This window comes from Brachyistius frenatus, unplaced genomic scaffold (assembly GCF_029030835.1).
Source record: "Brachyistius frenatus isolate BFR_SWC_R1_liver_20210118 unplaced genomic scaffold, ASM2903083v1 Contig_270, whole genome shotgun sequence".
Taxonomy (NCBI): Eukaryota; Metazoa; Chordata; class Actinopteri; family Embiotocidae; genus Brachyistius; species Brachyistius frenatus.
The window spans coordinates 385353-413307 of NW_027210869.1; the positions used below are offsets into that span (position 1 = coordinate 385353).

Below are 27955 nucleotides of genomic sequence, written 5' to 3' on the forward strand. Positions count from 1 at the left end.
TGGTTATATATTTACTGTGATGTGTCTGGACTTGTCTCATGATGGTGTCTGCTAAGAGATTTCAGACACAGTACCTTATATAACACTCTTGGTAGAGATACTGTATAGTTGTCAGAGTGGGCTGGTCCAGGCTGGAGTGGTGCACCAGGATGACCTCATCCTTAGATGGACGCAATAATAAACCTTGAGGGATGGGTTGCCCTCTGCTGCCCCCTACAGGATAACAGGAGGAAGACGTAAAGCGCCACAGCCAGTAAAAATATCTCTGCCCTTTAATTTGCAACTAAAATATAGATGAAATAAGAGAGAGATATTTAGAGTCTGTTCACTAACATTTGTTTATCCTTTGACATACAGTATATTGCACATTTGGTGCTGTGGTTATTTTGGAAGACAATAGGAAGCAACAATCATAAAAGCATACAACTACAGTCATCAATAGACCTTTTTAAAAATATGAATGCATGGCTCTGGTGTTAATTTTAAAGAAAAAAAAATCTGCCTCTGATTTTATATGCAAAGAATGACAGAAGTTCTTTAAATACAAAAGTAGATAAGCACATGTGCAAAAACTGACAATAAAAACAAACAACAAAACAAGTGAGAAAAAGTAAACAATTTTCATCTAAATGGCCTGTTCTACTTTTGTTCTGCCTTTCTTTTCTGTCAGTACATGTTTTTTTCCAGTCAGATTTGACTGCTGATCTACATGTGACACATGGCACCACTTCTGTAAAAGCCTGGATTGAAGAGTAGTTCATATTTGTCTTGACATATTTTTTGGAGTTGAAATATCTTTCTTTTCAGATTGCAGTTGTGCAAGTGTCTGTCTTTGTAAGTGATAAAACAAATTTCCCGTCAGTAACTAAGTACAGTGTTAGAAATAGGAAGTGCAGTCAAACTCAACATATCCCTGAAACCAAAATTCTGGGCTCAATCATTAAATATATAGATCAATATCATGCATACAATTTTAAATCTTTACAGATTTTTATACAGTTGAGGTTTAATGCCAAACTGCACACAGGCTTGAGCACATTGGACCGTTTTCCAGATCCAGCCACTAGAGGGCAGTAACCACCTGCACTGAGGGACACTTGGTTGCCTACTTAATCTGCAATGAGCACCTGTTTGCCTCGTGGTTCAAACATGTTGGAAAGTTTTCCATGTAAATAAATAGTCCACAAGGGGGAGAGAGCACACCTCACAGAAAAGAACCAAACAGGAAAAGGTGCAACACACATGGAGGATGAGGAGCAGCCAGACTCCAAGGCAAACAGGCACTGCACTTAGTGTTGTCTAGTTATACTGTACATTTATTGTGGTGTAAAATGCTGTTGATTCCCTGAAAACAATTGACTTGATCTCTTCAATTTCAGTTAAATAGGACGTTTCTGCTCTGGAGTGTCAGTGAGGTACGGTGCTATCCGGAGGTAGATCTTTATCATGGCAATCGGTAACAGTTGTTAGGTGTTCACGTGTTTCTTGCTTTGACTGCGGTCTCCCTCTATCCAGTAGGACTCTGTTTGCATCTCCATCAGTCTGGAGACGGTCCTCTGGAAGGCAAAGATCTCCTCCTCAGCTGTGAACAGAGAAAGCCGCTCGGCCGCACCCTAAGGAGTGGAGCAAGGCCGGCGTTAGCAACTAATACACACAAATCAAACTTAAACAGAAACAAATATAAGTGTGAACATGCCGTTCCTGAAAAATAGGCTCTGGCTCACAGTAAAACTTTCCTGGAAACATAAAATTACGTAATAAAAAAATCCTTAAACAGCAGCAATAAAAACATCACATCTGTGGATTAAACACACAGCGACTCCCTTTTAACACCACAACAATGATTCACAATCCTACTAGTGGATATTGCAGAGCAGTTTGTTATCACAGCAACAAAAAACAATAACAACAACAAAAAAGAAGCAAATAACATGGTGACATTCGATTAAACAGGGTAAACAACAGAGGTGAGATCTTACCCCGTTGAGACCCAGTTCATCCAGCAGCAGTCGGTCCCGCTCGTCCTCTCCTCCACTGTGGACAAACAGCCGGTCTAAAGGTGCTGCTGCCAGCAGCACTACTCTCACCTGAGACAAGGAGGGGAGGACAGAGGGATAAGACATGAGAACGTTTGTTTATTGAGGTTACTTTCTATATTATTCATTATTAAGTGTCTGTTTTCCTGTGATCAATATTAAATGAGAGAAGTCAGCCATCCATTCTTTGCCTACCTAAAATTAGTACTTACATTTCTGGGCAGTTTGAGGTGTTTTATTGCATCCCAGAGATTTTGAAGTGCATATTGACTTTTTCTTTTCTTGAATTAGATGTCCTCTTTTACACAATATAGAATTGATTGATAGAAGTACAGGATGTGGGCCACTATGATGTTGGCTCAGTGTTTAGTGGTAATGCACTTCAGTAATTACTTTCTGCAGTAGTGAATGGAGCATTTAGCCTCTACAATGGATCATATAGGGAATCAAACTTCAGCTAAACTGTCTCCTCTGAGCTGTCAGAGCACTTTGACAGTCGGACTGCAGAAGCAGCACGGAAACATAATAATACATATATAATTATATGTATATTGTTTATATAATATATATGTATATACATCTGGGTCAACTCCTGTGGTGTTATAACTTATAACTATATAAATAATAACCATAACCAAAGGATGATGTTGCCAATGAAGGTGTGTGAAATTCGCTCATCAGCAGGCAGCAGGAAAGGCGGAATAGCAAACTAGTATGAATAAGTTAAGTCCTTAAAGAAATGGTTTTATGACTTTGGTGTAGAGGAACGTCATTCGCCTCGACTCCATCCAACATCTGGAGTAAACTGGAACGCCAACATAAAACCATTTCTTATCCCCCAACATCAGTGCCTAACCTCAGTAATGCTGTTGAATGGGAACGAATAGGGGCACATCTCTGCAGCCGGGTTGAAAGAAGACCAGAGTCTGTTTTAGAAGCAGATTATTGCTCCTGGTCCAACTCTTACACATGGGTCTAATGTTTCATGTTTCCATAATTTGCTATTGTATAGTACATTTTAGGGATGTAATGGGAAAGTAATGTAATAGGTGGTGTAATTGAGTAATATTTTGTCAAATTTAAATAAGTTAGAAGTCATAAGTGACAGGATGTTTCCCATTCTGTCAGTTTGAGCTTGATACCTTGTTGTCATAGAAGTTGTCTATAAGTGTGGTGAAGCGTCTGGCCTGGTCCTTCAGAGTCAGCGTCACCATGGGAACGTGGCGGATGAAAACGGTGTCAAAGAGCTGTGCCATCTCCAGGTAGTCACTGGCCCCCAGAGGCTGGAGGATAACGCAGAAGGTTACATACTGAAACAAATCTCAGCCCACAGCTTCTAGTCAACAGCAGACAGCATGAACACAGAGCTGCATAAACACACACAGACACACACTGTTAATTTAGCACTCTGCTTACTTGCCATGAAAAAAATTACAGTGAGAGCACGTTGCGCAAAAGCCCTCTCTGCTTCCATTCAGTTGGATTGCTCTCAAAATTAATGAGGACATACCAACATATGTCAGAGGAAGCCTTGAAGCTCACATCCCTTCTGAAACCCACCGCTGTCCATCAGGGTTGAGACAGACTGCAGATTACTGTACCAATCTGCAGCCGGCTCAACTAATTATAAAATTGTCAATAGACTTGCTTTTTGACATTGAGTAGAAAATAGGACAAAGATGGAGGTCAAAGGCTTGGACAAAAGTTAGATAGAGCAGGGAGGAAAACGATCACAGAGGTCATAAAGAGACAAGAGAAGAGCTTTGAATTAGAGCGGTTTGATTAGAGGTGAATGAATTTTATAGGCGTGTGAGATCGTCGAAAAGAGAACAAGGAGATATCTGTAGTTTGAGTTTGGCCAGAGGTCAATACTCATAACTCAGGCCGCTCTCTACTAGAAACTGTTTAAAACTGAGAAGCTTTATTTAATTTCCTGTTTGTCTTGCACTTTGTAAACACTTTAAATTCCGTATAGCCAAAAGAAGATAATTGTTCATGTGTAACAGTACTTTTACAGGCACATATGCCAACAATGAAGCAAATTGATATTTATAAAGTAAATGATCTGAACAGTACTCACTCTACCACACAGCTCATCAAAAGTACAGTCAGCGATGGAGCCACAGGTCTTCTCCAGAGTCACATCTCTGCCCAGCACAGTGAGCACCCGAGGACCTGTAACTATGGAAACACAAAGACACACAGGCACGCTACATGATCCTCATATCATAGTGTTTTTAAAATCACAACTAAACTTGAATCATTACATGAAAACAAATCTATGCAGGAATGTGCTGCTTTATAGAAATGTGCCCTTTGTTGGTAACTTAAAAAACAGGAAACAAGGAAGAAGACAATAATAACAAAAAAACACTCACAGATATGCATCATCCAGAGTTTAGAAAATGTGCCTTTCTATGTGTCTACAAATTATATTTTCTGCTATCATCCATCAATATAAGTATAAAACCATTATTGCCATGAAATTTGATGTTTTTACAGATTTACATCTCGAGCGAGAACAAATGTGTCTGAGGTAGGAAAAGTATTTAGACACCGACGGATCCATTGTTGACTTTGGTTTTATTCTGACATTTGTTGACAAAAACGACAATAAAAAAAAAAAAATGTACTGCCGCTGAATATTGTCTGTTTTATCCTTTTAACGTGTAGAAATGTGTGAAGCAAAAACAATAAATACGCAACTAAACTACATAAAAGGCTTCTAAATTTTGAAATGCTGAAAGCATTCAAAAGCTCACTTCTTAACATGATCAACATAATGTATGCTAAACGTGTCGTCATCCTGCAACCGCTAAAATAATGTAAACAATGTTGATGTCTCCTTATTCACCCATCTATCCTTAAATCCATCACAGAGTCTCTTTATTCAATAGAATTTTATTTATTCAGCGCAAAATCTCAATATAAGTCATCTCAGTTTACATAATGAGATCCTGACAGCAGAACCCAACAATTCAACAGTTGGAAGGAAAAACATCTTCATTCAGGAAGCTAAAAAGGAGACAGATCTGTTCAAGTCATCGTTTATCCTTCAACTTCCTTACCACTCTTTTGTCTTAATGCCAGCTCCTCAAACAGTGCATCCAAGAAGGCCTCAGCACCAGGATCCCCTGTGCTGCACGACACACACACACACACACACACACACACACACACACACACACACACACACACACACACACACACACACACACACACACACACACACACACACACACACACACACACACACACACACACACACACACACAGGGCAACAAGACAGGGAATAAATAATAGGATATGAAATTAATAATGCTGAAGTGTCCACATCAAACGGTGGCAGCAAAGAGAGCATGGGAGGGGGGCACTTAGCTTTTCACTTCGTCAGTAAAAAACAGGATGTTAGGCTCTAAACACAAACATTAGCCTGTGAATGCACGTCAAAATGAGACTGTGAAGTGTGTGTTTGTGTCTCGATGTGTGGTTGTGTTTTAACTCCAGGTAAAAGGGTGTAATGTGCTCTATTTACATATAGTGAAAGGACGAAAGCACTTGTTTGTCCGCGTGTTTGTGTGTGTTGCTAACAGCGAATATCTAATGAGAAAAATAGAAAACTAGCTTTTAAAGCTCTGCCATTTTCTCTGATTCTATTGATTCCTCTTTCATTATTTTCATGGATCTCTCAAGGTAATGCAGGTCTTTATAAATCTCCCAGCCAGCAGCTTCTCCCCCATTTATCATTCTGTTTACCTTTTCTTTCTGTCCTTAAAATTAAAAAAAAAAAAACCTAACTACATGATGCACACGAATATTTCCTGTGTGTGTGTGTGTGTGTGTGTGTGTGTGTGTGTGTGTGTGTGTGTGTGTGTGTGTGTGTGTGTGTGTGTGTGTGTGTGTGTGTGTGTGTGTGTGTGTGTGTGTGTGTGTGTGTGTGAATGCTTGTGAGTAGATTTTGCATGCAGGTTAATTTCGACTCGTTACCAGACCTCTGCACAACTTCTGAGATGAGTTGGAGCGAAGAAATAAGAAAATGGGACCAATGATGGTGTGTGTGTGTGTGTGTGTGTGTGTGTGTGTGTGTGTGTGTGTGTGTGTGTGTGTGTGTGTGTGTGTGTGTGTGTGTGTGTGTGTGTGTGTGTCTTACAGGTAGTAGAGTTTCCCTGCTGCAGCCTTGTCCAGCGTCCTGTAGTCAATCCCAGAGTCTAGACAGATGGTGTGGCAGTATTCCTGCATGCACATATACACAAACACAACATACAACAGGTCAAATGAACTTCCTGCCTAAAGAGCAAACTTTCAATATGTTCAAGAGCAGCGATTTGCAAGAAGGAAGGATAACTTTATTTGTTCTGCAGTAAAGTCTGTATTTTTTATTTTGGTTTAAAATCACGACAGTGAAAATATTGAGTTATACATTTCAGTAAACACATTGGATTTGCAGATTTGAACTTAGAAATGACATTATACAGGTTTTTATTTTTCACAATAGGTTTGTTTAAAGGTAATGTTGGCAATTCTGTAAACAAATTTGATGTTGGGATTATTTATTCAATAGTTTATTCATCCATTTTTCCATAATTTTTGTTATTGCCAACAAATTCTATGAAAAAAACAACATCAACAATGTATTATTCTTGATATCTCCCCAAGCTGTCAGTGCCCAAATACTTTAGTCCATACTGTAATAGTTAAGATAGTTAGATGTAAATAGTTAAAACAGGTCAGAAATATACAGTGTACACATATTTTTCCATGAAATAATTTCCTAAAAGAGTTGTGCACTGTAGTTTTTACTCGAACAGGGCTAAGTGGAGCATTTGTTAGGGACGTCTTTCAGCTAGAGATTAGTTTTGTTAATGAACATCGATGCCAGCAAGACTCTAGAAATCTAGAAAAATATTCCAAATACTGAATGGAAATACAAAAATGTAAAACATGCAGCAAACCTCAGTAAATCAAGATCAGAAATAAATGGATGACATGTTGTAGGTTCAGATTACGTCACATAAAAATCTTTGTGAACAGACCGTTGTTTTTTTTTTTTTTTTTTTTACTGTGAATGAAATAGTTATATTTCAAGATGATACAGTAACACCATCATATGCTCCTGCAATGCCAGCATTATAAAACCGTTCCTGTAGCTTTGCAGTTGTGTACTATATATCTGTGATGTGAATAGTGGACGCTGAGCGCTGTGTCACTGCTTCCTCTTCATTACAAATGATGAATTGAACAAAGCAACTGAAGAATGAACAAATTAAACGTCCGGGAAACACAAATGGCAGCAGGCATCTTACTATCTTCTGACAGCTCTGAGATTTTGAGTCACTTCTTCATGGTTTATTGAGCTGATCTATTGTTCTGCAGCTATTCAAGTGTGTTCCAGCAGGGGTGAACCTGCGATGCAGAGTTCAAACTTTTCCACGTAGTGTAAAACGTCAACAGGATTCATGTCAGGGAGTACAGCACAAACTATAATCATCATCTCCACTATTCTATCAAAGAAAAGAGAGGAATTGCATATCATCCCATCCGACCCATCACCGGCTGACTGAGTATTCAACGACAGCTCCAGTAAATTATGAAATCAGTGAATTTCTGCCACTGGCCTCCTTAAGCTGCAGGATAATTAGTAATCATCACAAAGCAAGGGGACGGAAATACGCTATTCTTCTCCGCTGTCAACTTTTTATCTCCGTGTCCGCTCACACAAACGGGGTTCCTACTCTGAGCCAATTGGCTGAATCAGGCTTAATAACAACCTGACAAACTCGCCCTCCCCCACGCACAAAAGGGAGGTGTCATTTCATCAACCTACTGTGACCCCACCAACGGGTAAATAGTCCCTCCAAAAAAAAAAAAAAAAAAGAAAGAAAAACTTGTCACTATTGCCGCCACATCATTAGAATCTCAGTTTGTCTTTTCTCCTGCCATCTTCTACTCCCTCCTTTCATGAACCGTCTCTACCTTCGGCAAAGACGGCTGATGCGTTTCTTGACGGAGGAGCGAGGTACAAATAAGAGAGAGGAATAGAAAGAGGAATGGAAACACAATCAGTGATGATTCCATTGGTTATTTATAATCAGATGAGGCAGAGGCCTTGCGGGGTCATTACTTGATTATCCATCTTGAGGGGATTGTCAAGTTCTCACTCCTCCAAGATTTCATCCGCCTACACATTGTGGTCTTGCAGCCCCCCCCCCCCTCCGCCTCCCCCCGCCCCCCCCACCCCCACACCACCACCGCCGCCGCCGCCGCGCTCGTCTCACAGACTCAAATACTTGTCAGTCTACTTTGCAACTTTCAGTCTCATCTCAAACTGTGCCTTTGGTGTAATCTGTAAATCCTGCTGTACAGTTGCAAAACATCTGCTGGATACACCGGTTTTTTTTGTCATAGTGTGGAAGATCTTGGGCAATAAACTGTTCAGTCGACGAACGATGAATTAGTTGTTTTGAGCAAAAATTATGAATATTTGCTGGGTTGCAAAACTGATCAATTCTTTAGGTTTGTTGGACAAAACAAACAATTCAAAGACAATTGTGTTTTTTTTTTTTTTGGTACATTAAGACATTTTATAGGTTATACAATAATCAATTAGTTAATTTTCAAGTTTCTAAAAAGTGTAACGCAACAGCTCTGGGTTTTGGATTATAAATTAAACAAAATAAATTAAATTTTTTTGCTCTATAAAATTGTGTTGGGCATTTTTTTTTTATGTCTTAATTATTTATAAAAATTACTTGACAGATTACCTGATAAAGAAAATAATTATTTGTTGCAGCTGTACTATCATGAGTCAGGCTACAAGATTCGGTTTTTGTGTTCGTAGGGTAAAAACTAGGCAAATGTGTAGCGGCATGGAAGCAGTGCAACAGCAAATTAAAAGTTTTTCTATTTGCACGGATGCATTCAGCGACTCAGACACAAGAGGGGAGGAACACAAGAGAGAGAGATGACAGACATGAGAATCAGAGACCCTTTAGAAGAAAGTCATCCAAACACATGTAGCTCCAATCATGTCATTGTCCGGGCTGTCCACTGCTCTCTCTGGACAGCCGTTTAGCATAAAAAGAGTGGCTTCTTTTTTCTCGCTGCCTATGCTCCCTTCTGCGCCCGCTCCCTCCACGACATATCTTTCTCTATCCTTTACTCCTCAAAAAGTTGCTTTTGAGTTTTTCAAAGAGCGCGGTGCCATTGAGCTGCAACAAAAGCCAAGGATAGCTGACTATTGGGCCCTGATGAGGTCCACTCCCTCATTACCCAGCAGCAGAAAACATTAGATGCTTTTTTTGTTTGGCCTGGAGAATTGACCAGACCTCAAAGAAATGCAGGGTGGGAAGGCTGAAAAAGAGACGGAGGGGGGAGAGGGGAGGAGGGGGGAGGAGGGGAAAGGTTGTCGTTCATTCAACCATGTGTGTCTTACAGCCTTGTGTGGAGGGACAGAAGAAAAGTGGGAGGGGGTAGGGATAGAGGGGTCGAGAGAGAGAGGGGGAGAGAGAGCGGGAGACGGGGGAGAAAAGAGAGAAAGCTTAAAACACTGCCTTTATGCTGGCAAGTTCTGGACGACTCTTCTGACATCAAAGTGTTTTCACTAACTGGGTAGCTGCTGTGTGTGTGAGCAAGCGAGTTGGGGGTGTATCTGGTGATTTTATTCATTCTTGGGCAGTCTGGGGGGGTACGTGACAATGTGAACACCCTAATTACACCTAATGATCTATTCCCTTAAAGTGTGACCGCCTTGGGCCAGCGACGGATTGTTCTGCAGGGTCGTTCTCACAACCTCCCCCTGCCTCGGCTGCTCCTCTTGGGGAAACATCCTTTGAGTTGGAGGCCTCACCTTTTGTGGTCTGGGACCCCACTGGACCCCCCACCCTCAACCCCTCTTGAGCTTCGTTGGCCCAAATCCGAACCAAACTGAGACTCAGGCTAGGCTGTGCTACCTGCACCTGGCCAACAGAGGCTCCACGTGTTGATGTCAACAGACAGGGACATAACTAATGGGCTCCATGCAGCTGAGCGCACAACAAGTGGTAAAAGTTCTGCACAGGGTTCAAGACTATAAGGGAACGGATTTTAAAATACTGCCTCCTCGCTGATCATCTTTTATTATCAATCCACCACACCTTTAAGACAGCACTCCCCCAATTTAGCACTGAACTGTGAGATTGTCAGACTGCCCTTTAATGAGGTAACACCGGTCTATATAAAAATACGGAGAAGCTACTCTTAGCTACAAGGTGATACTGATTCCCAAAGTATCAATACTCTAGAATCTAAGCTATGAACCCCCCACTTAGTGCTGCACTCTCTGCGTTTCTACTGATCTCTCTCCTTGTTATTTAATAATTTACATGATAAATATTTGGATTAGTTATCATTAAAAAGTAGTCTTGTGTTTTAATATAAATGCAATTAATAGATTGACAGAGAACAAATCAAAAGAAATGCTCGATGTTTTGAAAATCAATTGAGAAACAGATTATTGATTCATTAAATCAATAAAAAAAAATCAGGAAGCATGAGCTGCCTTTAATATTAAGAGGTATTTGTATTGATGTCAGTGATTATGGCTCGGGTTTTAGTATCAGACTGGAACCAAATACTACTTTAAAATCATAGCTACAGTAAAACCAGTCCGAAAATAGCATTAAAATCTTGACATCTGCACAATAAAAGTTTCGTTCATGTTTTATGCTATTTTAATCTTTTCTCAACATTTTCTTTGTTTTACATGCCTTAATGTGAACAAATGTATCGACGTATAAAGACTTGTTTGAGACAAGATAAACAAGTTAGTAATTGCCATATTCTCCTATATAGGTCTTTTCTGTGAAAACAGGGAAGAAATGCCGCTGGTTCGATCCCCAGCCGGCCAGACCTTGAGTCCACATTTCCTGTTTGTCTACACTGTGACTATCAAATTAAGGCAAAAATAACCTTAAAAACAACCAACAAACCAAAACAAAAAGCACACATGCTTGTGAAGTTAGAAGTAATAGTGAAAGTTACCTTCAGCGTACAAGTGGCCAGCTTTACAACTGAATACAGTTTAAAGCATCTATGTGTGTGATCATACGTTTCTGACTTGAAAATACACAGATAAGGAAACACAGGAAAACATCAGATAAACCACAGTAACTGGATCAATAAAAAATTTGGGTAAAATTAGTTGCCAGATTTAATTCCTCCTGATTAAAAGCAGAAACATCAATTTGACCGTTCTTGATCGTCAGGGTTTTAGAGGAGAGAGACTCTGGTCGGAAAAAAGTGAGCTTCGCCCTCGAGCCATACAGGTAGTGGTACTGCTCTACTGTTAAATACTCTGGAAGACAATTACTGTTATCAAATATCAAAATCCATTTGATTTGAACCGGCAAGCTTTGAGCTCTTCCAGTCCTTCTCCCCAAAGCCTTCACTGGAGGACCACATCCCTCTCATTCCTCAATTTTTCTTTCTGTTTTCATTTATATATTTATTTTTCTCTCATCAGCAACTGCACAGCACATAGCAATTATTAACAATGACACAAAAAGGGAGAAGGAGAGTGGGTCAAAAGAAGGGTTAAAATCAGCAGGAAACCCAGAGATACTCAAAGTTGCCTCGGGGTTGTTGTCATGTTTTCCTCCCCTCGGCAGAGCTTTGTGCAAAACTGCAATCGAACAAGCGCAGGGAAAATAAAGTCACTATTCTGCTACCAAAATACAGAGACCTGACCTTGGGTGAGTAAAGCCAGCGAGCAGAACAGGATAGTGAGAGAATAAAGAGCAGGGATGAAGGGGTGGAGAGAGAGGATGGGTGATGAAAAGTGGAGTGGAGAGGGAGGACAGTTTGTGAGAGGGAAAGAGTGTCTTAGTTACAATACTGGCAGTGTCCATTAAAAAAAAGCCCTAAAACCCTGTATTTTACAGAACTCTGAGCTTTGCCATGGCTACAAAGAAAAAAAGCGTTAACAACTGAATAGATTCACTGATGGAGTCCACAAAGATGCTAAAAAGGACAAGAAATTACAAATGACTGTGAATAAAAAACTAGTAAACAAATCTAACAGTGAAAAACAGTCAGGGATTTTTAGATGAATCAATGAAGTTCAACGCTTTCCGTGTTTGGCCAATGGATCTATTTAAAACATTATACTTGAAGTCATGATTTTTTTTTTATTTCTAAGATTGTGGAGGATGGGACACAGGGGAAATAGGGGTACCAACTAATCAAAAGTCAATAGTTAAATAAAGACATCAACTCAGGCGGACAGAGGTGGTGGATTAACCTCTACCACTCCAGCTCAGGTGATAAGTAGGAGAGGTCAGAGGCTATTTTTACGTGTTAACACCCTCATTCTCTGCCGCATTCACTATAGAAACACGCTCTGGCATACACATGTGGGAGCGATCTGCATCGAGGAGGAGGACCCGCATGGTCCCTGCAAGCATTAATTCAATCTATTAAGGGTCAGCTAGTTAGCAATGTGACCCCGTTAAAGCACGCTTTAACTTTACAGAACAGGTCGCTATAGAGAACGCTCTGCACCCCCCAAAAAAGCCCGACCCCGAAAACCAGATGGCCTCACAAAGGGGAACATGGGACCCTGAAAGAGAGGAGGTAGTTCGGGGCAGAGAGGGACAACAGGCATTCAGAACTCTGATGAGGGTGGATTAAAGAGGGCAAGGGTGCTGCTGGGATAGTGGGTGGGGAGCAGGGTGACTCCAAGACTTCCCCAATTGTAGTGAGTTTGCATTTGTGCGTGTTTGAAGTTACAGTGGTTTGATGATCCTGGAACTGTCAGTGGTGTGTGCTGCAGATCAACTCTGCAGACCCTGTCTGAGCATCTCTGTTGTAATTTTAGTTTTATTTTGTACACAATGATATTCAGTTATCAGCCTGAAAAGTGATTTCTGAGGTCAAAGCACTCAGGAAAACATATGAGCTCACGTTATACACGTTAAGCCATTTCAATGTGTCTGATTTCTAAGTTACCCTGAGTGTTTTTCCCAGCATTATGTATAGTATTTCTTTGATATATTCACCATTATAGCATCTACAAGTACCAATATATCAATGATATTTTGTTTTTGCAATATACTAAACCAATGTATATATATTAAAATATACTATAAAGCTCTAACTATTAATTTACAATACAATTTTTATACAGATGTCCATTAAAAGTAAATAGAATAATATAAATAATAATTTAAAAATGTAAAAAGATAAAGCCACAAAATTTTAGTAGCAGTTTGAGTGGTGATTTTCAGCAATCCAGTTACGAGAGCGTTTATCTGCTACTTCATACTGTGAGTGGGACTCAGTTCAACCTAATCTGAGGACTGCATGTCTCTATTACAATTATGGGTCATAATAATATCAAGTAAATCACCAATGGGCTAAGCATTGTGAACTGAGATCATTAAGGTAACTCTTTTAATGTTGTGAAATTACAAAATGTTGACAATCACACATGTAAGTTAGAGATGATCACCTGTCCTCCATAGTCCTTTGCAACACATTGATTATATGAAGCTGGAATTTTGCACAGTTTGCAGTATTGTCCTTGATTCTTACTGTACTTCATATTATTCAGTTATGACTTTATTATTAATTGAGGTTCATTTTTTGAGGAGTGGTAATTGAGCCCAATGCTTATAATTAAGTGTGTGTGTGTGTGTGTGTGTGTGTGTGTGTGTGTGTGTGTGTGTGTGTGTGTGTGTGTGTGTGTGTGTGTGTGTGTTGCTTGTTGTTTCCCACCTTACATTGTCAACGTTTTTTTTCTTCTAACTAGTAGAAAACGAGCAGTTTTGAATTGATAGCATGAGAAGCTGCAGAGGGAGCACTGCTTACCTTTACTATTTAGTCTAAATACCAACAAAACGTGCAAGAATGCTGCCCTCCTCTGTTGCAAAATGCATGACAACAAATTATTATGCAATTATTTATGATCATGATCACTCCAAACACATCAATGACCATCTGAGATGCAGGCAGAATAATGGCGCTACCTGCTTAAATTGCAAAGTAGATTTTTTTTGCTAGAAATGCTAACCGTCGCATCGCTCCTGGCCTCCACCCCCCCACCCCCACCCCACCTACACCCCCTACTTTTGAAATGCAAGCAGTCTGGGTCAGTCACTCAGCTCGTCCACCCAGCTCCCATTCACATTACCTGTACCCACTCACGCTCTTTCCATCTCTCCCTACCTTTCTCTCCCTGTGAGTCTTTCAGTGTGCCCTGGTATGATCAAAGACAGCTTTGTGACACTGTGCGAGGCTTCCAGGAAGCAGAAAACATCAAACCTCTAAAGAGCAACTTGCAAAAAGACAGACACAGAGGGACAGAGGGACAGAGGGACGGAGGCGCACATGCAAGCGTGTGTATGTGATAAACGAATGAATAAATTAACAAGACGAGAGAGGGATGACTTTGTCTCTACCTTCAGCACGTCGATGAAAGGTAGGAAGGTGTCTCTCTGAAGTCCGTTTTTGTACAGATCTGAAAGAGGAGGGGAGGGCCTGTATTAGAGGTGCTGTTTAGCCTCCTAATAATGTCATTCCCCCGCCACAGATTGGCAGATAAAGTGGCTATTGATGAACTGAAGGATGGGTGGGGAGGCACGACAAAAGGACTGGGACCAGGGGAGAAAAATGGATTTCTCTACCGGCAGCGGCAGCAACATAAAATTCATTACATTCCCAAACAATGGTGATGAGAGAAAGGACTGTCGCCTTTTCAGAGTGGACAATGTCCACAGCAGCTCGCTGAATAGGGGTTTCAATTAGCTCGGCTGGAACAAATTACATCTGAAGTAGCATCCCTGATAGACAGATAAAACAGATAGGGATTCACACACAAACAGGGACAAACACACATACAGTGAGGCTTAAACTCTCTCCAGCTGCAAATGCAAACAAGTGGCCGTTGTTGATGTTTGGGTTTAAGCTTACTACAGTAGGACCTGACACACAAATAACCCTCGCTTGATAACTCCTATACTGTAATGGACGACTACTGCTCAGGTTAAAGGAGTAGAGATTCGTATTTTGGGTTCTCTTAATCACCCAGAGTTATTTCAAAAGATCAACACCTCGCTGATGTCTGCATGGTAAACATGACTACAGATTAATGAGACATTATATTACAGAGCACGACCGATACTCCATTTTTGGGGCCACTGTTGGCACCGATACCAAGAATCAAAAAGTTTAGATATCGATATATCGGACAAAATGTCAAAATGTGACAAAAACGACACGGTATGTCGTGAAGGCAAGATATTTTACAGTTTATGAATAAACTTGATTGTCTAGAATAACATCAGTGTGCTGAAACATTTGACTGGGAATGTAATACTTATAAATAACTATGGATTTTAAAACGTAAACACAAATAGAAGCCCCCCCCCTCCCCCCAAGCATCTTTTTCTGCATTATGTTATATAAGGAAACGTTTTCATATCGGCGTATAAAGGACAACGGTTGTCAATATCTGTGATAGGCAAATATCAGCTGACAACATTAACCGATCGATACATGGTGAAGCTTTAATAAACGAACGCCGATCAAAAAGTTCACAGACTGTTCCTAATGTGCACAAACACAGTGGAGCGCATGAATTTGCACCGAGCATGGGGAAGCTATAACCCTCATGAGTAAGTATTCCAAGTTACATCTCTTAATCAACATCAGCACCTGAGTTAAGTGTGTTTTTGTGACCACTGGTAGGTATTTGTGATGAACCCATGGACCTGAGCAAAATCTAGCGAGCAGGGGTGGCTGGGTTGCGGTTGAGAAACTCAACTGCCATCACGCCCCACCTCAGGTTGTTTGCACCGAATGTCACAGTTGGACTCAGTGTTGACAGTCTGACCTTTGGGGCTGAATTCACAGTCTAAAATACCATGAATGTCAAAGAAAACCCACCATGCTGTGCTCCTTCCTCGGTCTTGGACAGAGACGCTCTGCCTCTGCTGAAATGTAAATGCCACTCAAAACACCTCACTTGGCTCATTGCTGTAGATTTTTTTTGGAGCATTTCAAGGGTCTCTGTTGCTGATCTGAGTTTGACACAAATTTTAATGTGCAAGTCCACGGTGTCATCGCAAATGCGCACCTACTACTGCTCACAAAATTGTGTGTAACTCAGGAGCTGACGTTGATCAAGTGACATAAGTTGGAATACTTAATCATGAAAGTCTCCCGCGCTCCATGCGTATCATGGTGCCACACTCTGTTAGTGCGCAATCAGAGCAGTCTTGAAACTTTTTGATCCACCCTTATATAATGTGTTTAAATGAGCGAGCTTTAAAGATGCTGGTTGGTGGTATCAACCTTTTCATTCAAATATAATGGACTTTTATTTAGTTATAAATAGAGGCCACTGTCAATTAATTGTAGAACATACACTTATTTATCAAAATAAGCTCGCGCACACACACTCAAGTCCATTAATGTAAACTGCATGTCATCAACTACAATGAAGGGGTTCCACTCTGTAAAAAACACTATTTATCCCTCTAACCCTCCTCAATTGCAGCAAACTCCATCAGTGACTAAAACCAAAACACTAAATGTTGCAAAAGCCTATCTCTCTAAATTCCCCCTCCAAACACATCTCGGGCTTTTTGATAGTGCCATCTCCACATCAATAAAGATGGAAAATATATGCCTTTCATGTGCAGTTACCCCTTATGGCTTTCAGTGTTCCATTAACCATGTAATTAATACCAAGTAGGCTCTCTATCAAGTTTGCATGGTTTGACGCTTTGTTCTTAATAGCTAGTAAATATCAGAGATGCACGTCTTTGTCTACGAGAGCCATCTTGCTGCCATCCACTTCGTACCCACTCAATGCTTTAAGACATCAACATCTTCCCCTGAGAAAGAAAGACGTCAGACAGCACATCATGCATTTATCTCCACCCTTGATCACTCTTGCTAATTCTTCCTCCATCCTGCCTCTGCTGGCAGTAAATGCAACATCAAAGCCTGTTTAAAGACTGTCATGTCTATAAAGGTGGTGCATTAACTGCTCCTCTCCTTTTCCTCTGCTTAATTGCTCTGAACAGAAAGCAGTTGGTGAGTCCTGTAAAGCTCAATGTTTAGCTGCTGGAGCCGAGCAATGTTTGATAAAACTATTCAATAAACAATTTAGATTTAAGTAAAGTAACTGTGTGTGTAATGTATTGAAGGAGGAGAGGAGCAGAAGCAAACACTGATTTATTTCAGCTGCAGGCAAATGGTGTTCTTTACAGCAGACCCTCAGGGCCACAGCATTGTTTGAGAGTATTTTACAAAGTGTTTCCGCCGAGTCCTTCTCTGCTCAGCTTTCCACCGAATCCTTTGCACCATTCGATTGCTTTCATTACATGTTGAAAGCCAACAGCAGACCTTTTTCATGGTAGATATTTTCACTTATTGCAAGGAAAGCTTAGCTGCATTAAGGATGGCTGCGTTCCACTTTGGGGAGCCCTGTTGGCTCACTGTCATGGCTTACTGGGACATTCTATACAATTGAGCCATCGTTAATACACCTGTGCATTTCCTACTGTGACAAGTCAAGATGTCTGCTGTGAAATATGTATGTTGTGAAAGTACACTCACAGTGAGGTGCAGACCAGAGTGAGCTTCAGTATATGCTCATTTAAAAGTCATTTCATACGAGATGAAATGTTTTTCTTCCCTCAAATAATCCCAAAATGACTACGACTATTGACAATCTCAGATTCCTGATGAAGGCGAGATAACTGAACACATTTGTGGAAATTAGTAACATGTGTTGGACGGACATTAAGAAAAATGTATAATTTGATAAACAGTTACTAGTTGGTAGTCAAAAGGAGTATGCACTTCAAACTCTTTCATTTTACTTGCATCTTAACAATGGCCAAAAAAAATCTGCCCCTAAACCTTGCACCCAATAATCTGGGTATGAAATGGAACAAAGGGCTTTGATGCACGGCATTTAATTATCTCAAACTTCAATATAGATTTATATAGTTGTAGGTAAATCTGCTTGTGTATTTCACGGGTAGCTTTTTCACTCATGAGCATCATATGGTTTCAAACTCGCCTCAGTGTTTCAAAAGCTGCAATAAAAGAATCCATATTCACTATATTTCGAGATACCATTATTATGTGCTCCTGCAATATTTATAGTATTGAATATTTACTGTTGCAACCATTTATTTTGGTGGTAGCAGCAGTGTTTCTGTTAATGAGATGCTCCATTTATTCTAGGAGTTTCTAAACTATTAGTATTTTTTCATTGTCAAGTTTTAAAACTGTGTCAAGCGACTGAAAAGATTCACTTTACTTTACTCATTGCTTTGCGTGGACTTGAAGTGGCAAAATATGAGAAAAGAACTGGAGAGTGCTACAAGTGTAAGGCTGCAGACTTGCACTAAACCATCCAACTGCTACCTACTAACTATTCTTTTTAGTGCTAACATAAACAACAGCTAAACGAAAAACACATAAAAAGTACAGTCCATGTGTGCTGGTCGTACCATCCGGGGCTCTGTTGGAGGTGGCCACCACCACCACTCCGGCTTTGAACAGCGTCTCAAACAGCAACATCAGGATCATGGCATCAGCAATGTCGGTCACCTGGTTGAAGAGAACCAGAGAAGAAGAGGGCCACATTCATGCACTGTATAATCTACCTTTTCTTGCCACACACGTGTGTGTGTGTGTGTGTGTGTGTGTGTGTGTGTGTGTGTGTGTGTGTGTGTGTGTGTGTGTGTGGAGGGGAGATGGGGGGCGGGGGTCAAACCACGCCATCAACACTCCATGTTGATTAGTGTCATTCAGGTATGCTCATTCAATCCTTTTTGTCTGGTCATGGCCATTCACACTCGCATACACACACACACACACACACACACACACACACACACACACACACACACACACACACACACACACACACACACACACACACACACACACACACACACCTAAACCACTTGAACTGACTGCAAATGGTCACGAAGCGGCTTTCTGCTGAGGACAAGTAGTTGAGGCAAGGCAGCAGACCTGAGCTAATCAACTGAGCAGATGTGAAAAAACTGGACGCTAGCACGGAAACAACAGGGAGAAAAGAATAATGAAAACAGAGCAATGTGAATCAGGACTGAGGTCATGATGGCAGACAAAGCCTCTATTAAATATGGCTATAAAAAGGCATATAAAAGGTGTGCGTGTTCTATGAACAAGACACAAGGCTATACGAAGTCATAATACATGAATCCAATTCAAATGTCTGCTGTCTTTTTCATCTACATAATTTTCACGAGTCCACAATAAACAAAGGTCGATGACAACAGAAGGAAGGATGTTCATGAGTCACTGACAGTTAAATGAAGAGCTCTGACCTTACTATTAGTAATTCAGTGCTCTCACTTTTGTTCATATTCTCCCATCTCTCTCTTTTTCACCTATGTTCTTTTGAACATCCATAAAGGGAGAAATCATGTTACCCTGTGATGCACAGTAGTCAAAGCTGCATGTATTTAACACGCCTGATTAAGCATGATGACCAGATGATGAGATGATGAGAACTGAGCATAAATTATTGTAGACCTCTTTTATTGCACAAAGTTGTCAGCTTCCTGCCAATTGTCATACATTTTCCATAAAATAAAGCTTTTTCTAGCAATAAAACATAAAAAAAATACACACAAAAAAACGAACCTTCCCAACAAACATATTGCTATAAAGAAAAGCTATGTTTCTGTAATATTGTTGAACATTTCATTCTTAGCCTTTTAAGTGAGTTACCTCGTTTATTTAATTACAAACCTTTAAAGAATTAGGATGTCTTGGACAAAAGAAAGACTTTTCAGTCATGTGTGTGTCCCGCCCTCTCCTCTCATTCCCTCTTACCTACTTTCCTGTATATAACAGACACTTCTGATGGCCATACCCACAGCATATGCCCCCTTTCATACTCTGGAGAGTCTTCTGCTTTTGCATATTAGCCCCACTGCCCTTGCCAATACTTGATTAACATTTGTGTTAAAGCCTTGATTTTGCTAAGGAGAGGTGGCTAAGGGCATCAAATTAGTGTGTGTTTGTGTGATTGTGTGTGCATGTAATGAGAATCAACAGAAAGCCAAGGCTCTGTGTCTCTCTGAAGGGGCCCCCATTTCCTCCGACCACAGGATTTTATTTTCATTTCAAAAGAATCATTTAAAAATGACCTTTTATACAACATGGATTTGTTTATTCATGTGCCCTCAACATGGGCATAGTATGAGGGGCAATATTGATTGCTGAATGAGTAGGGGGAGAGGGAAAGAGAATGGGTACCCACCGAATGAGAAAGGTGGAGGGGACTGATGTAGCACTTGTGGGACACAAAAATAATGGTGCAATCTCTGTCAGCCATGGTCGATATTTAAATGAGCATCCAATTACTCAAGCGGCTGTCAGTTTACAGCGAGGCACACGGGTGCCAAATTAAACCTCTTTTGATGTTACACCTCTTTATGTACACAACCTATGAGCAATTTCGCAGAGGCTGCACAGTGACTGAGGCCCTGAGACAATGACGCTCAAGCGTTTTCTTCTCACTCTTCTTCTTCTTCTTCTTCCTTTCTCACTCTCTTCCCATCTTTTCCATCTCGGACCTCTCAATGGCGAGTATTCATTAGGGGAGCCGGGTGGGGGTCGTAAAAGGAAGGAGGGGGGCTACAAATTACTGATAATGGCACGGCGCTAATGAAGAGAATGGAGAAATGTCATTAGCATTTAAGAGGATAAGATCCATCTGACCCACCGCCGCCAGTCGCTTTCTAGCTCCACTCACTTAAGGAAGCAGGAGAGTGCGACTGATACCCAGAGCCTCATTTGCATGGCTGAGTGGAGGAGGATGCTGATTGGTATAGACCCCCGCACCCCCCAACTCTCCCAACCCCGCAACCTCTTGTTTATGCATTACAAACAACGCACACATGTCTACTTGTTTCCCCTCCATTCATCGGTAGCAACAGTCGACGACCAAAAACAGTAAAGCTGGCGACGGCAAACAAAACAAATCAATGAGAATGCACAAACAGCGCCGCAGTTTAAAATGTGAAAGACGGACACATGAAAGGAGCAGCTCTTGATCCTCGCAGATGCACAGAGAGTGATTAGAGAGAGCAACAGCACCTTGTGTGACCTTCGACCTGCTGGCATTAACTGTAATGATATCAGTAAGAGGAAATACATTGTGCCGCTAACAGATGTGTTTGGCTGGCTGAGGATGAATACATGAACACGTGTCTCTCTCTCTCTCTCTCTACTGCTGTGAATGACGAACTACCTTACAGAGAATAGAGAGAGCTTCAGTAGTGGCGCTCTCCTCTGACACCAAAGGGTAAAATAATGAGAATTTCTGCATCACTAATGCCTCAAGGTGCTCTTCAGTTGTGTAAATGCTGTGTACAAAAACTGTGGTTGACTTGGCTGTAACTGTTTAAAGCAAACTAACAGTAAAATCACATAAACAAGCAGCAGGGGCAGATAACTGAGTTTTAGTTTAGTTTTAGTTTTAAAGTGGTGCAGTTATAAGGTATTGACAGTGAGCATTGTATATCGTAATACATTTGAGTTTACACAATATACGACTACTGTCCTGGTGAACTACTTCTTAACTCCATGCTTGGAGAGGATTTTTCATTGGTCCTGGAAGTAGGTTGACAACTCTGCCATACTCAAAAGAAGCCACTAGGTGTCCCCGGTCATGTGTTTTTATCAGCATCAGCAGCACAGGAAATATGCTGGCTGTGATTTAACATTAATAATGACCACACATTGAACACTTACTGCAATTTTTTGAATTTTTTTTTTCTGTTCCTGGTCTCACAAGAAAGACGGGTAAATCAAAAGCAAAAAAAACAAGACTGTAAAATATCACTGTTTTCTTCTTCATGTAGAGATTTTAACATCTGTGATCTGTCAGTTACAGTATCTGCCAAAGTCTCATGTCCTGTTGATTTCTACTGACACTGGCTTTTCATTGGGTTATAAGATATAACATATCTGCTGCAGACTTGTTTTTTTCCCCCTGAATATTTGATATACCAGTAACTATAAGACATTAATGTAGCATGTGTGAAAATAAATGACAAATAATGGCTTTTGTATGTGGTGAATAAGAAACATGACCAACCGGTCAAATGTTTCCTATTAAAAGACTGTTGGTTAGATTGACTCTAAAAATGTTTTAGATGGGATATTATTTGAGTTTAAAACATGAACATGTAAAGCAGCATGCTCATTTTTATTTCTTTTTAAAAAAAAGTTATTAGAATCTTTTATCACCTTAAAAAATATTATTTATACTATTCACACAATATGCCCCAGAAAATCGATTAAATCTTGGCAAATATATTTTAAGGGATTTATGGATCTGTATCTAATCCTTCTAGCTAACGTGTATAGCTTAACAATATAATATGTAAGCATTGGCATGGTGATGTTAAATAAAGTTGTAAAAACAATATATTTGCCAGTATCACATCAGCAAATATATGCAGTAGTTATAGCCAAACAGATACTAATATTGAAAATTCTCATCATCTAATTTACTTAAGCAGGTTTTTAGAACACACACACACACACACACACACACACACACACACACACACACACACACACACACACACACACACACACACACACACACACACACACACACACACACACACACACACACACACACACACACACACAGTGCCTGTAACATACTCGCTCACCTGAAACTCGTCAAAACACAAGAGGCAGGTCTCCTTGCTGATCTCCATGGCAACCGGCGATATGGGGTCATAGGTGAACATCTTCCCTAGACTTCGTTTTGGCAGGCTTTGTTTCCTCCGATGGATCCCTTTAAGCAATGCACAAACGTCAGGCACATCTTAAAGCACACCTGCATCAGCAACCCAAACCCGCTGACAACTCTGAATAAAGCAGTAATTTCACCTGCGTGAATAATGGTAGACAATTAGCGGGGGGGGGGGGGGGCTTCAGGACAAACACAAAGGTAAATATAGGATCTCCAGCACACGAGGAGTCACAAAACTTGCATGCCAACTTTCTAGCAGTTAGTGCTGCGGAGTGGAAGAACACTACTAACTTTTGTGGATGTCCAACATGAAGCCGTTGAAGTGGACTCTCTTTTTACGAGTGTTTTTCACATGGGAGTAAAACAAATCCATGAGCATGGTCTTCCCTGTGCCTGAAAGGGAGACACATGAAGGAAACAATTATTATGAAAACTTCTGTCCTGAAAGCAGAAATTTTAGCACCACAGAAAATCGCTTAGGGATATTTATTTGTTAAAAATAGACCTTTTTCTACATGTGATCTTACCAACATCTCCATAAATATAGAAGCCTTTGGGAGGTGGCGGTGGTGGTGGAACGGGCTCCTCCTTTGAGATGAAAAAGGGAAAATGTTTTACGTTCAATATGAACAGCTGCTTCTCAATGAAAACAACAGTACATCACAGTTAACCACAAATCAGAGTGGTTACCCCAAATGAATGCATACATTAATTCCTCGTTCAAAACACAAAACACTATAGCTGTTGACCTAAATAAACTCCTTTATATTCATTACCATATATGTCTGTATCATCATTTGATAAACAAAGTATGCTAAGGCATTAAGCCACCACTACAGTGTGAGGTTTCACATTCTCCAGACTAGCCCACTGCAGGGGAGGAAGACAAAGGGAATCTAATCAACAAGACAAGCCAGGGTTCCCACGAAAGAAAAGCATCATCAGAGGAACAATGGGGGGATTTGTCAGACAAAACGGAGAGGACTGGATGAGGCTCCATACGAGATGGAGTGGACTTGTCTGCGCAGCCTGTTTAGCGCTGCTAATTGTGATACGGTACTGTTGCATTGAGGTGCTGCTGGAAGTCATTGTGCTGCCTGCCTCCTATTATCAAAAGGTCCTTGCTTCAAAAAAAAAGAAGAAAAAGAAACGTCTTCTGTGGGACCAAGCTGAGAATATCGAGTAAAGCCAAATATCTCTGAAGAGGAGCCAAACCATGTGAACGCATGTGTCATCAGTGTGATCATGATATGTAATGATAACTAGAAGAGTGTTTATCTCTAGGTGGCGACATTATAGATGTTTCATACAGGTTTCAGGAACATAGTGGTTGTGGATTGTCCATCTCTGTCGCAGCCCAGTAACACCAAATAGCTTTGGAATGAACTCACTTACTAAATAGAAAGGTTTTTCCTCTTCAAATTTAATTTACTAACTATTTCATGGGGATGGTACTCAGTGTGTCCACAGCACAAGGGGCACTTGACTCTGGTAAATGTCGACAATGGCAGATTGAAAAGTAAATTAGAAAAAAACAATCTTGCTCCCCATCCTCTCTCTCTGCCCTTTCCCTGCTCCTCCCCGCCCCCGTCTATCCCTCCGTCCACCGCCTGTACTGAGCTGGATGTGAAGCACTGGAAGAGCAACAAGCCTTTCCTGTCTGCTCTGGCATAACAGCGTGTGACTTCTCCCTGACTTCCCAAGCTGCCCTCTGGCATGGTGGGGTAATTGTCAGAGGTGGCTAGTTGCCATTCTGCTACAGCAGAGTGGAGAAAGACAAGGCTGTCCCTCAGCCACTCTGTCTAGCTGAGCTCTCCGGCCTTGTCTCACCTCCTGTTTGGAGGATGTAGACTGGCACATGAGTGGAAAGTTCACATGCAGGACATGGCCACTTTGGCTTTTAAATGACTTCAGGAAAAACTGCTTTTGACCATGTTTATCACAGCCAACGTTGTTAAGTCTCGCACTAGCGAGTTTATTCAAGTTATTGGATCGTGGGAGTCTTAAGTTATAGCTTTAACTCGTACAACTGTCCTGCTGGAGGCCGAGCGTGTACAGGAGGACTCCATGATGCAGGTCTGACTTGAAGAGGGTGGCTCCCACTAAACAATGGCCCATTGTCAGCCAACCATCCGCAAAACCACGCCACATTGGGTCAATATTAAGTCAAGTGTACTCTCCCCACAGACTTGGTCAGTTAGTGAGGACAATGGCGGCACTTTCACAGAGAGAACAGACACCGAAAGGACAGTGGTATGACCTGATTCAAACCAGAATAATTGCATAACCACTCCAGTCAGTGTGTGTGTGTGTGTGTGTGTGTGTGTGTGTGTGTGTGTGTGTGTGTGTGTGTGTGTGTGTGTGTGTGTGTGTGTGTGTGTGTGTGTGTGAGAGAGAGAGAGAGAGAGAGAGAGAGAGAGAGAGAGAGAGAGAGAGAGAGAGAGAGCGACAGGGCAAGAAATAAGGTGCAAAAGGAGAGGGGTGGGTGGGGCAGTTGGTGGTGGTGTTGATAGCCTAACACCAAAGTATTTGTCAGAGTCCCGAATCAAAAGCAAAAAGGACAAGAATGGCCCAGACAATGGGGATCCCCTCATTACTGCATGGGGACGGTGAGAGAGTGAGAGAGGTGCCGGGACAGACCCAGCGGGAGGTCTGCCCTGCTGCCTTCCAAAATCTCAGCCTAACCCTGTGTGTGTGTGCCAGCCACCCAACAAAAAACTCTCACCACCAAATACTAGACAGTCAGCTCCCCTGACCTAAAAACAACAGCCCCCTGCATTATGCCGTTCCAAAACTCGCATGCACAATAAACTTCCCAGACCCCTACCCTCTCTTTGACCTGAACCCCAAGGCCACCATCCGTGATACAACTGGAGTGCAGTGCAGTCGACTCTGTCAAGTCTCTCCATATGTTGGACGTCAGTGGTGCCTTCTAAACTCTGTTCACAATCATGTTGGTGACATTTTACTTGAAGTGTCTGAATCCTCTGAAATGTTGAGCACTTTTTAATTTCTTAGATCATACAGAATGGAAAGAAGAACATGTTTCTAATACTTTTTGCTTAAAATCCAAACAATAAAGTTTGTTAGTTTTGGTGCAATGTGGTTTAGAAGTGTCAAAAAAAGGTTAACTACGCATTTACTATTTTGTTTCTATCATGTAGGGAATATTAAAATGGGATTTCAGACATAGTCGTGAGCATTAATGTAAGGTCTTGAGCTTGAAAAGAGTATAAAAAAAACCCTTTTAAAAGTCCCTTTACTAGCTTTTAATAGCGTGCTCTTCATCACTGGATGGAGTTTCGTCAGTTGTCAGTGAAATGGATTTATTGAGATTTGACATTACCGACAGGATTTGTTTATCACAGTAGCTTCTTAGCATGTATGTAAACAGAAAGCACGGGATAACCCAAGAAAGTGTGTTTTGATTGTTGTATCAACCATTAATGGTGATTATGAAGAGCAATAAATCCCATAGTCGCTCTCTGCTACATAAACCGCTACAGAACAGAAAAAGGCAATGACACTTGGCTGAAGTACGGACAAATATGAAGCAGTTGGTTGCTTTATGCCTCAGTGGTTAGGTCTGTTGTGTGGCCTTGATCAGCTGTGTTTATGTTTTTTTGGAGACTCATTACTCATTAAAAAATAAATAAAGAACAAATAACCTAAATCAAGAGTACGTGCACAACAATTCTACACAGACTTAAGTCTGATTTAGGACTGTTTGGTGAAAATCATGGGTTTATTTGGGGATGATGCCGATATAAAGGAGTAAACAAATTCTAATATCTATATATTGGAAGACATTCTTACTGTTTATACAGTACATATAAACACATTTTAGCACTAATTCCTCAAATGTGGGTATATAAGCACTTTTGACAACATTTTTAAAGAAGACAGGATATTTTACAGTTAATTGTACTGATACATACTGACATCAATTAACTGAAACAGTGAACTACACTGGGAATGTGATGATTCTGGATGACTATATATATATCTATATATATATATAGATATATATATATATATATAAACAAACATACACAAAAATACTTTTTAATTTATCCCAAGCAGCTGGTTTCTGTATAATGTCCTGTAAAATAAAGTTTCATATGTGTTGGCAGCACATCGGTCAACATATATGCTGATATGTCAGTCTGAAAATTGTGCTCTAATGACAACTTGATAAAAAAAATTAAAAAATCAACAATGACTATTGCATTTCATGGTTGCATCAAAATAATCAGTGTGAGTACATGTAAGGCATAAAACCCGACAAATTGTACTTTTCATTAGGAAGAAACCATACCTCATTCACTACAACTTATCAGCCCTTACATGACATGTCATGTCTCTATAATAACTCCTGTACCTTTTCAGTGGGTTCACCACCTTTGTTTTCAGCTTCATCGGGTCGAATGCCGTCATCTTTCGAGCTGTGTGGGTTCAAGTAGATGCCGTTACTGTAGGTCTTCACGGTGTGCTGCAGTTGAGCCAGCTGCTGGAGAACACGTCTCTGCTGAGCATCTTTCCTCAGCGAGCCGCACCGGACGAGGCGATCAAAGTGTCCAAGAGTTTCAGCGGAGCCACAAACATCTGCAGTTGGAGAGTCCGAAGAGCAGGATGATGGAGATGAACTGCATGCCCTCCAAGTACTGTAACCTGGAAGTATTACATCAAGAGACATCCGTTTTATTCTTTACATCTTTACTTTAAAAACAATCTCATTTATTTAGATGTGATGAAAAGGTGATTGGAAAAAACAACAACAACAACAACAACACCACCAATAGGCTACAATGTAATACAGAGGTTATAATATGTGGCCAGCAAAGTTACCAAACGGATTTATACCAAATACATGTTGCAGTAGTACATAGTTACACCATCGGGCAGTGTGACACATGGCGGGAAGACACGAACCTTTTCGGGTGCAGCTGCTTGACAGCCGACAGGTTTCCTTGGAAGTCAGAGGTGTGTTTTTTAGGAGTAAACTCAGAGAGCATCTGACTGCTGCAGGCACCGCGGAAGTCGCCATGATGTTTCAAAAATGCTAAAACTTTATTGAGATTCAAGGCGCATG

The 27955-nt window shown here is 40.8% G+C and overlaps 1 protein-coding gene across 1 annotated transcript; it reads right to left on the bottom strand.

The window, feature by feature from the left end:
- Nucleotides 1-324: 324 nt before the first annotated feature.
- Nucleotides 325-27945, bottom strand: afg1lb (AFG1 like ATPase b). Its single transcript, XM_069721675.1, has 13 exons — nucleotides 27796-27945; nucleotides 27245-27534; nucleotides 23391-23451; nucleotides 23155-23256; nucleotides 22778-22905; nucleotides 18542-18641; nucleotides 14471-14529; nucleotides 6187-6269; nucleotides 5105-5175; nucleotides 4117-4217; nucleotides 3179-3319; nucleotides 1980-2087; nucleotides 325-1613 (listed from the first exon to the last, which is right to left on the bottom strand). The coding sequence occupies exons 1-13, from the start codon at nucleotides 27908-27910 to the stop codon at nucleotides 1467-1469; spliced, it is 1506 nt and encodes a 501-aa protein (XP_069577776.1). The 5' UTR covers nucleotides 27911-27945; the 3' UTR covers nucleotides 325-1466.
- Nucleotides 27946-27955: the final 10 nt, after the last annotated feature.

What these genes read in the sequence shown, in the direction of transcription:
- afg1lb (XM_069721675.1), bottom strand. Translation starts at nt 27,910, where the DNA reads ATGGCGACTTCCGCGGTGCCTGCAGCAGTCAGATGCTCTCTGAGTTTA. An exon ending in CTCCAACAGAGCCCCGGATG is followed by an intron (nt 14,530 to 18,541) that starts GTACGACCAGCA and finishes CTCCTCTTTCAG; the next exon opens with ATCTGTACAAAAACGGACTT. An exon ending in ACAACTTCTATGACAACAAG is followed by an intron (nt 2,088 to 3,178) that starts GTATCAAGCTCA and finishes TCCTTGTCTCAG; the next exon opens with GTGAGAGTAGTGCTGCTGGC.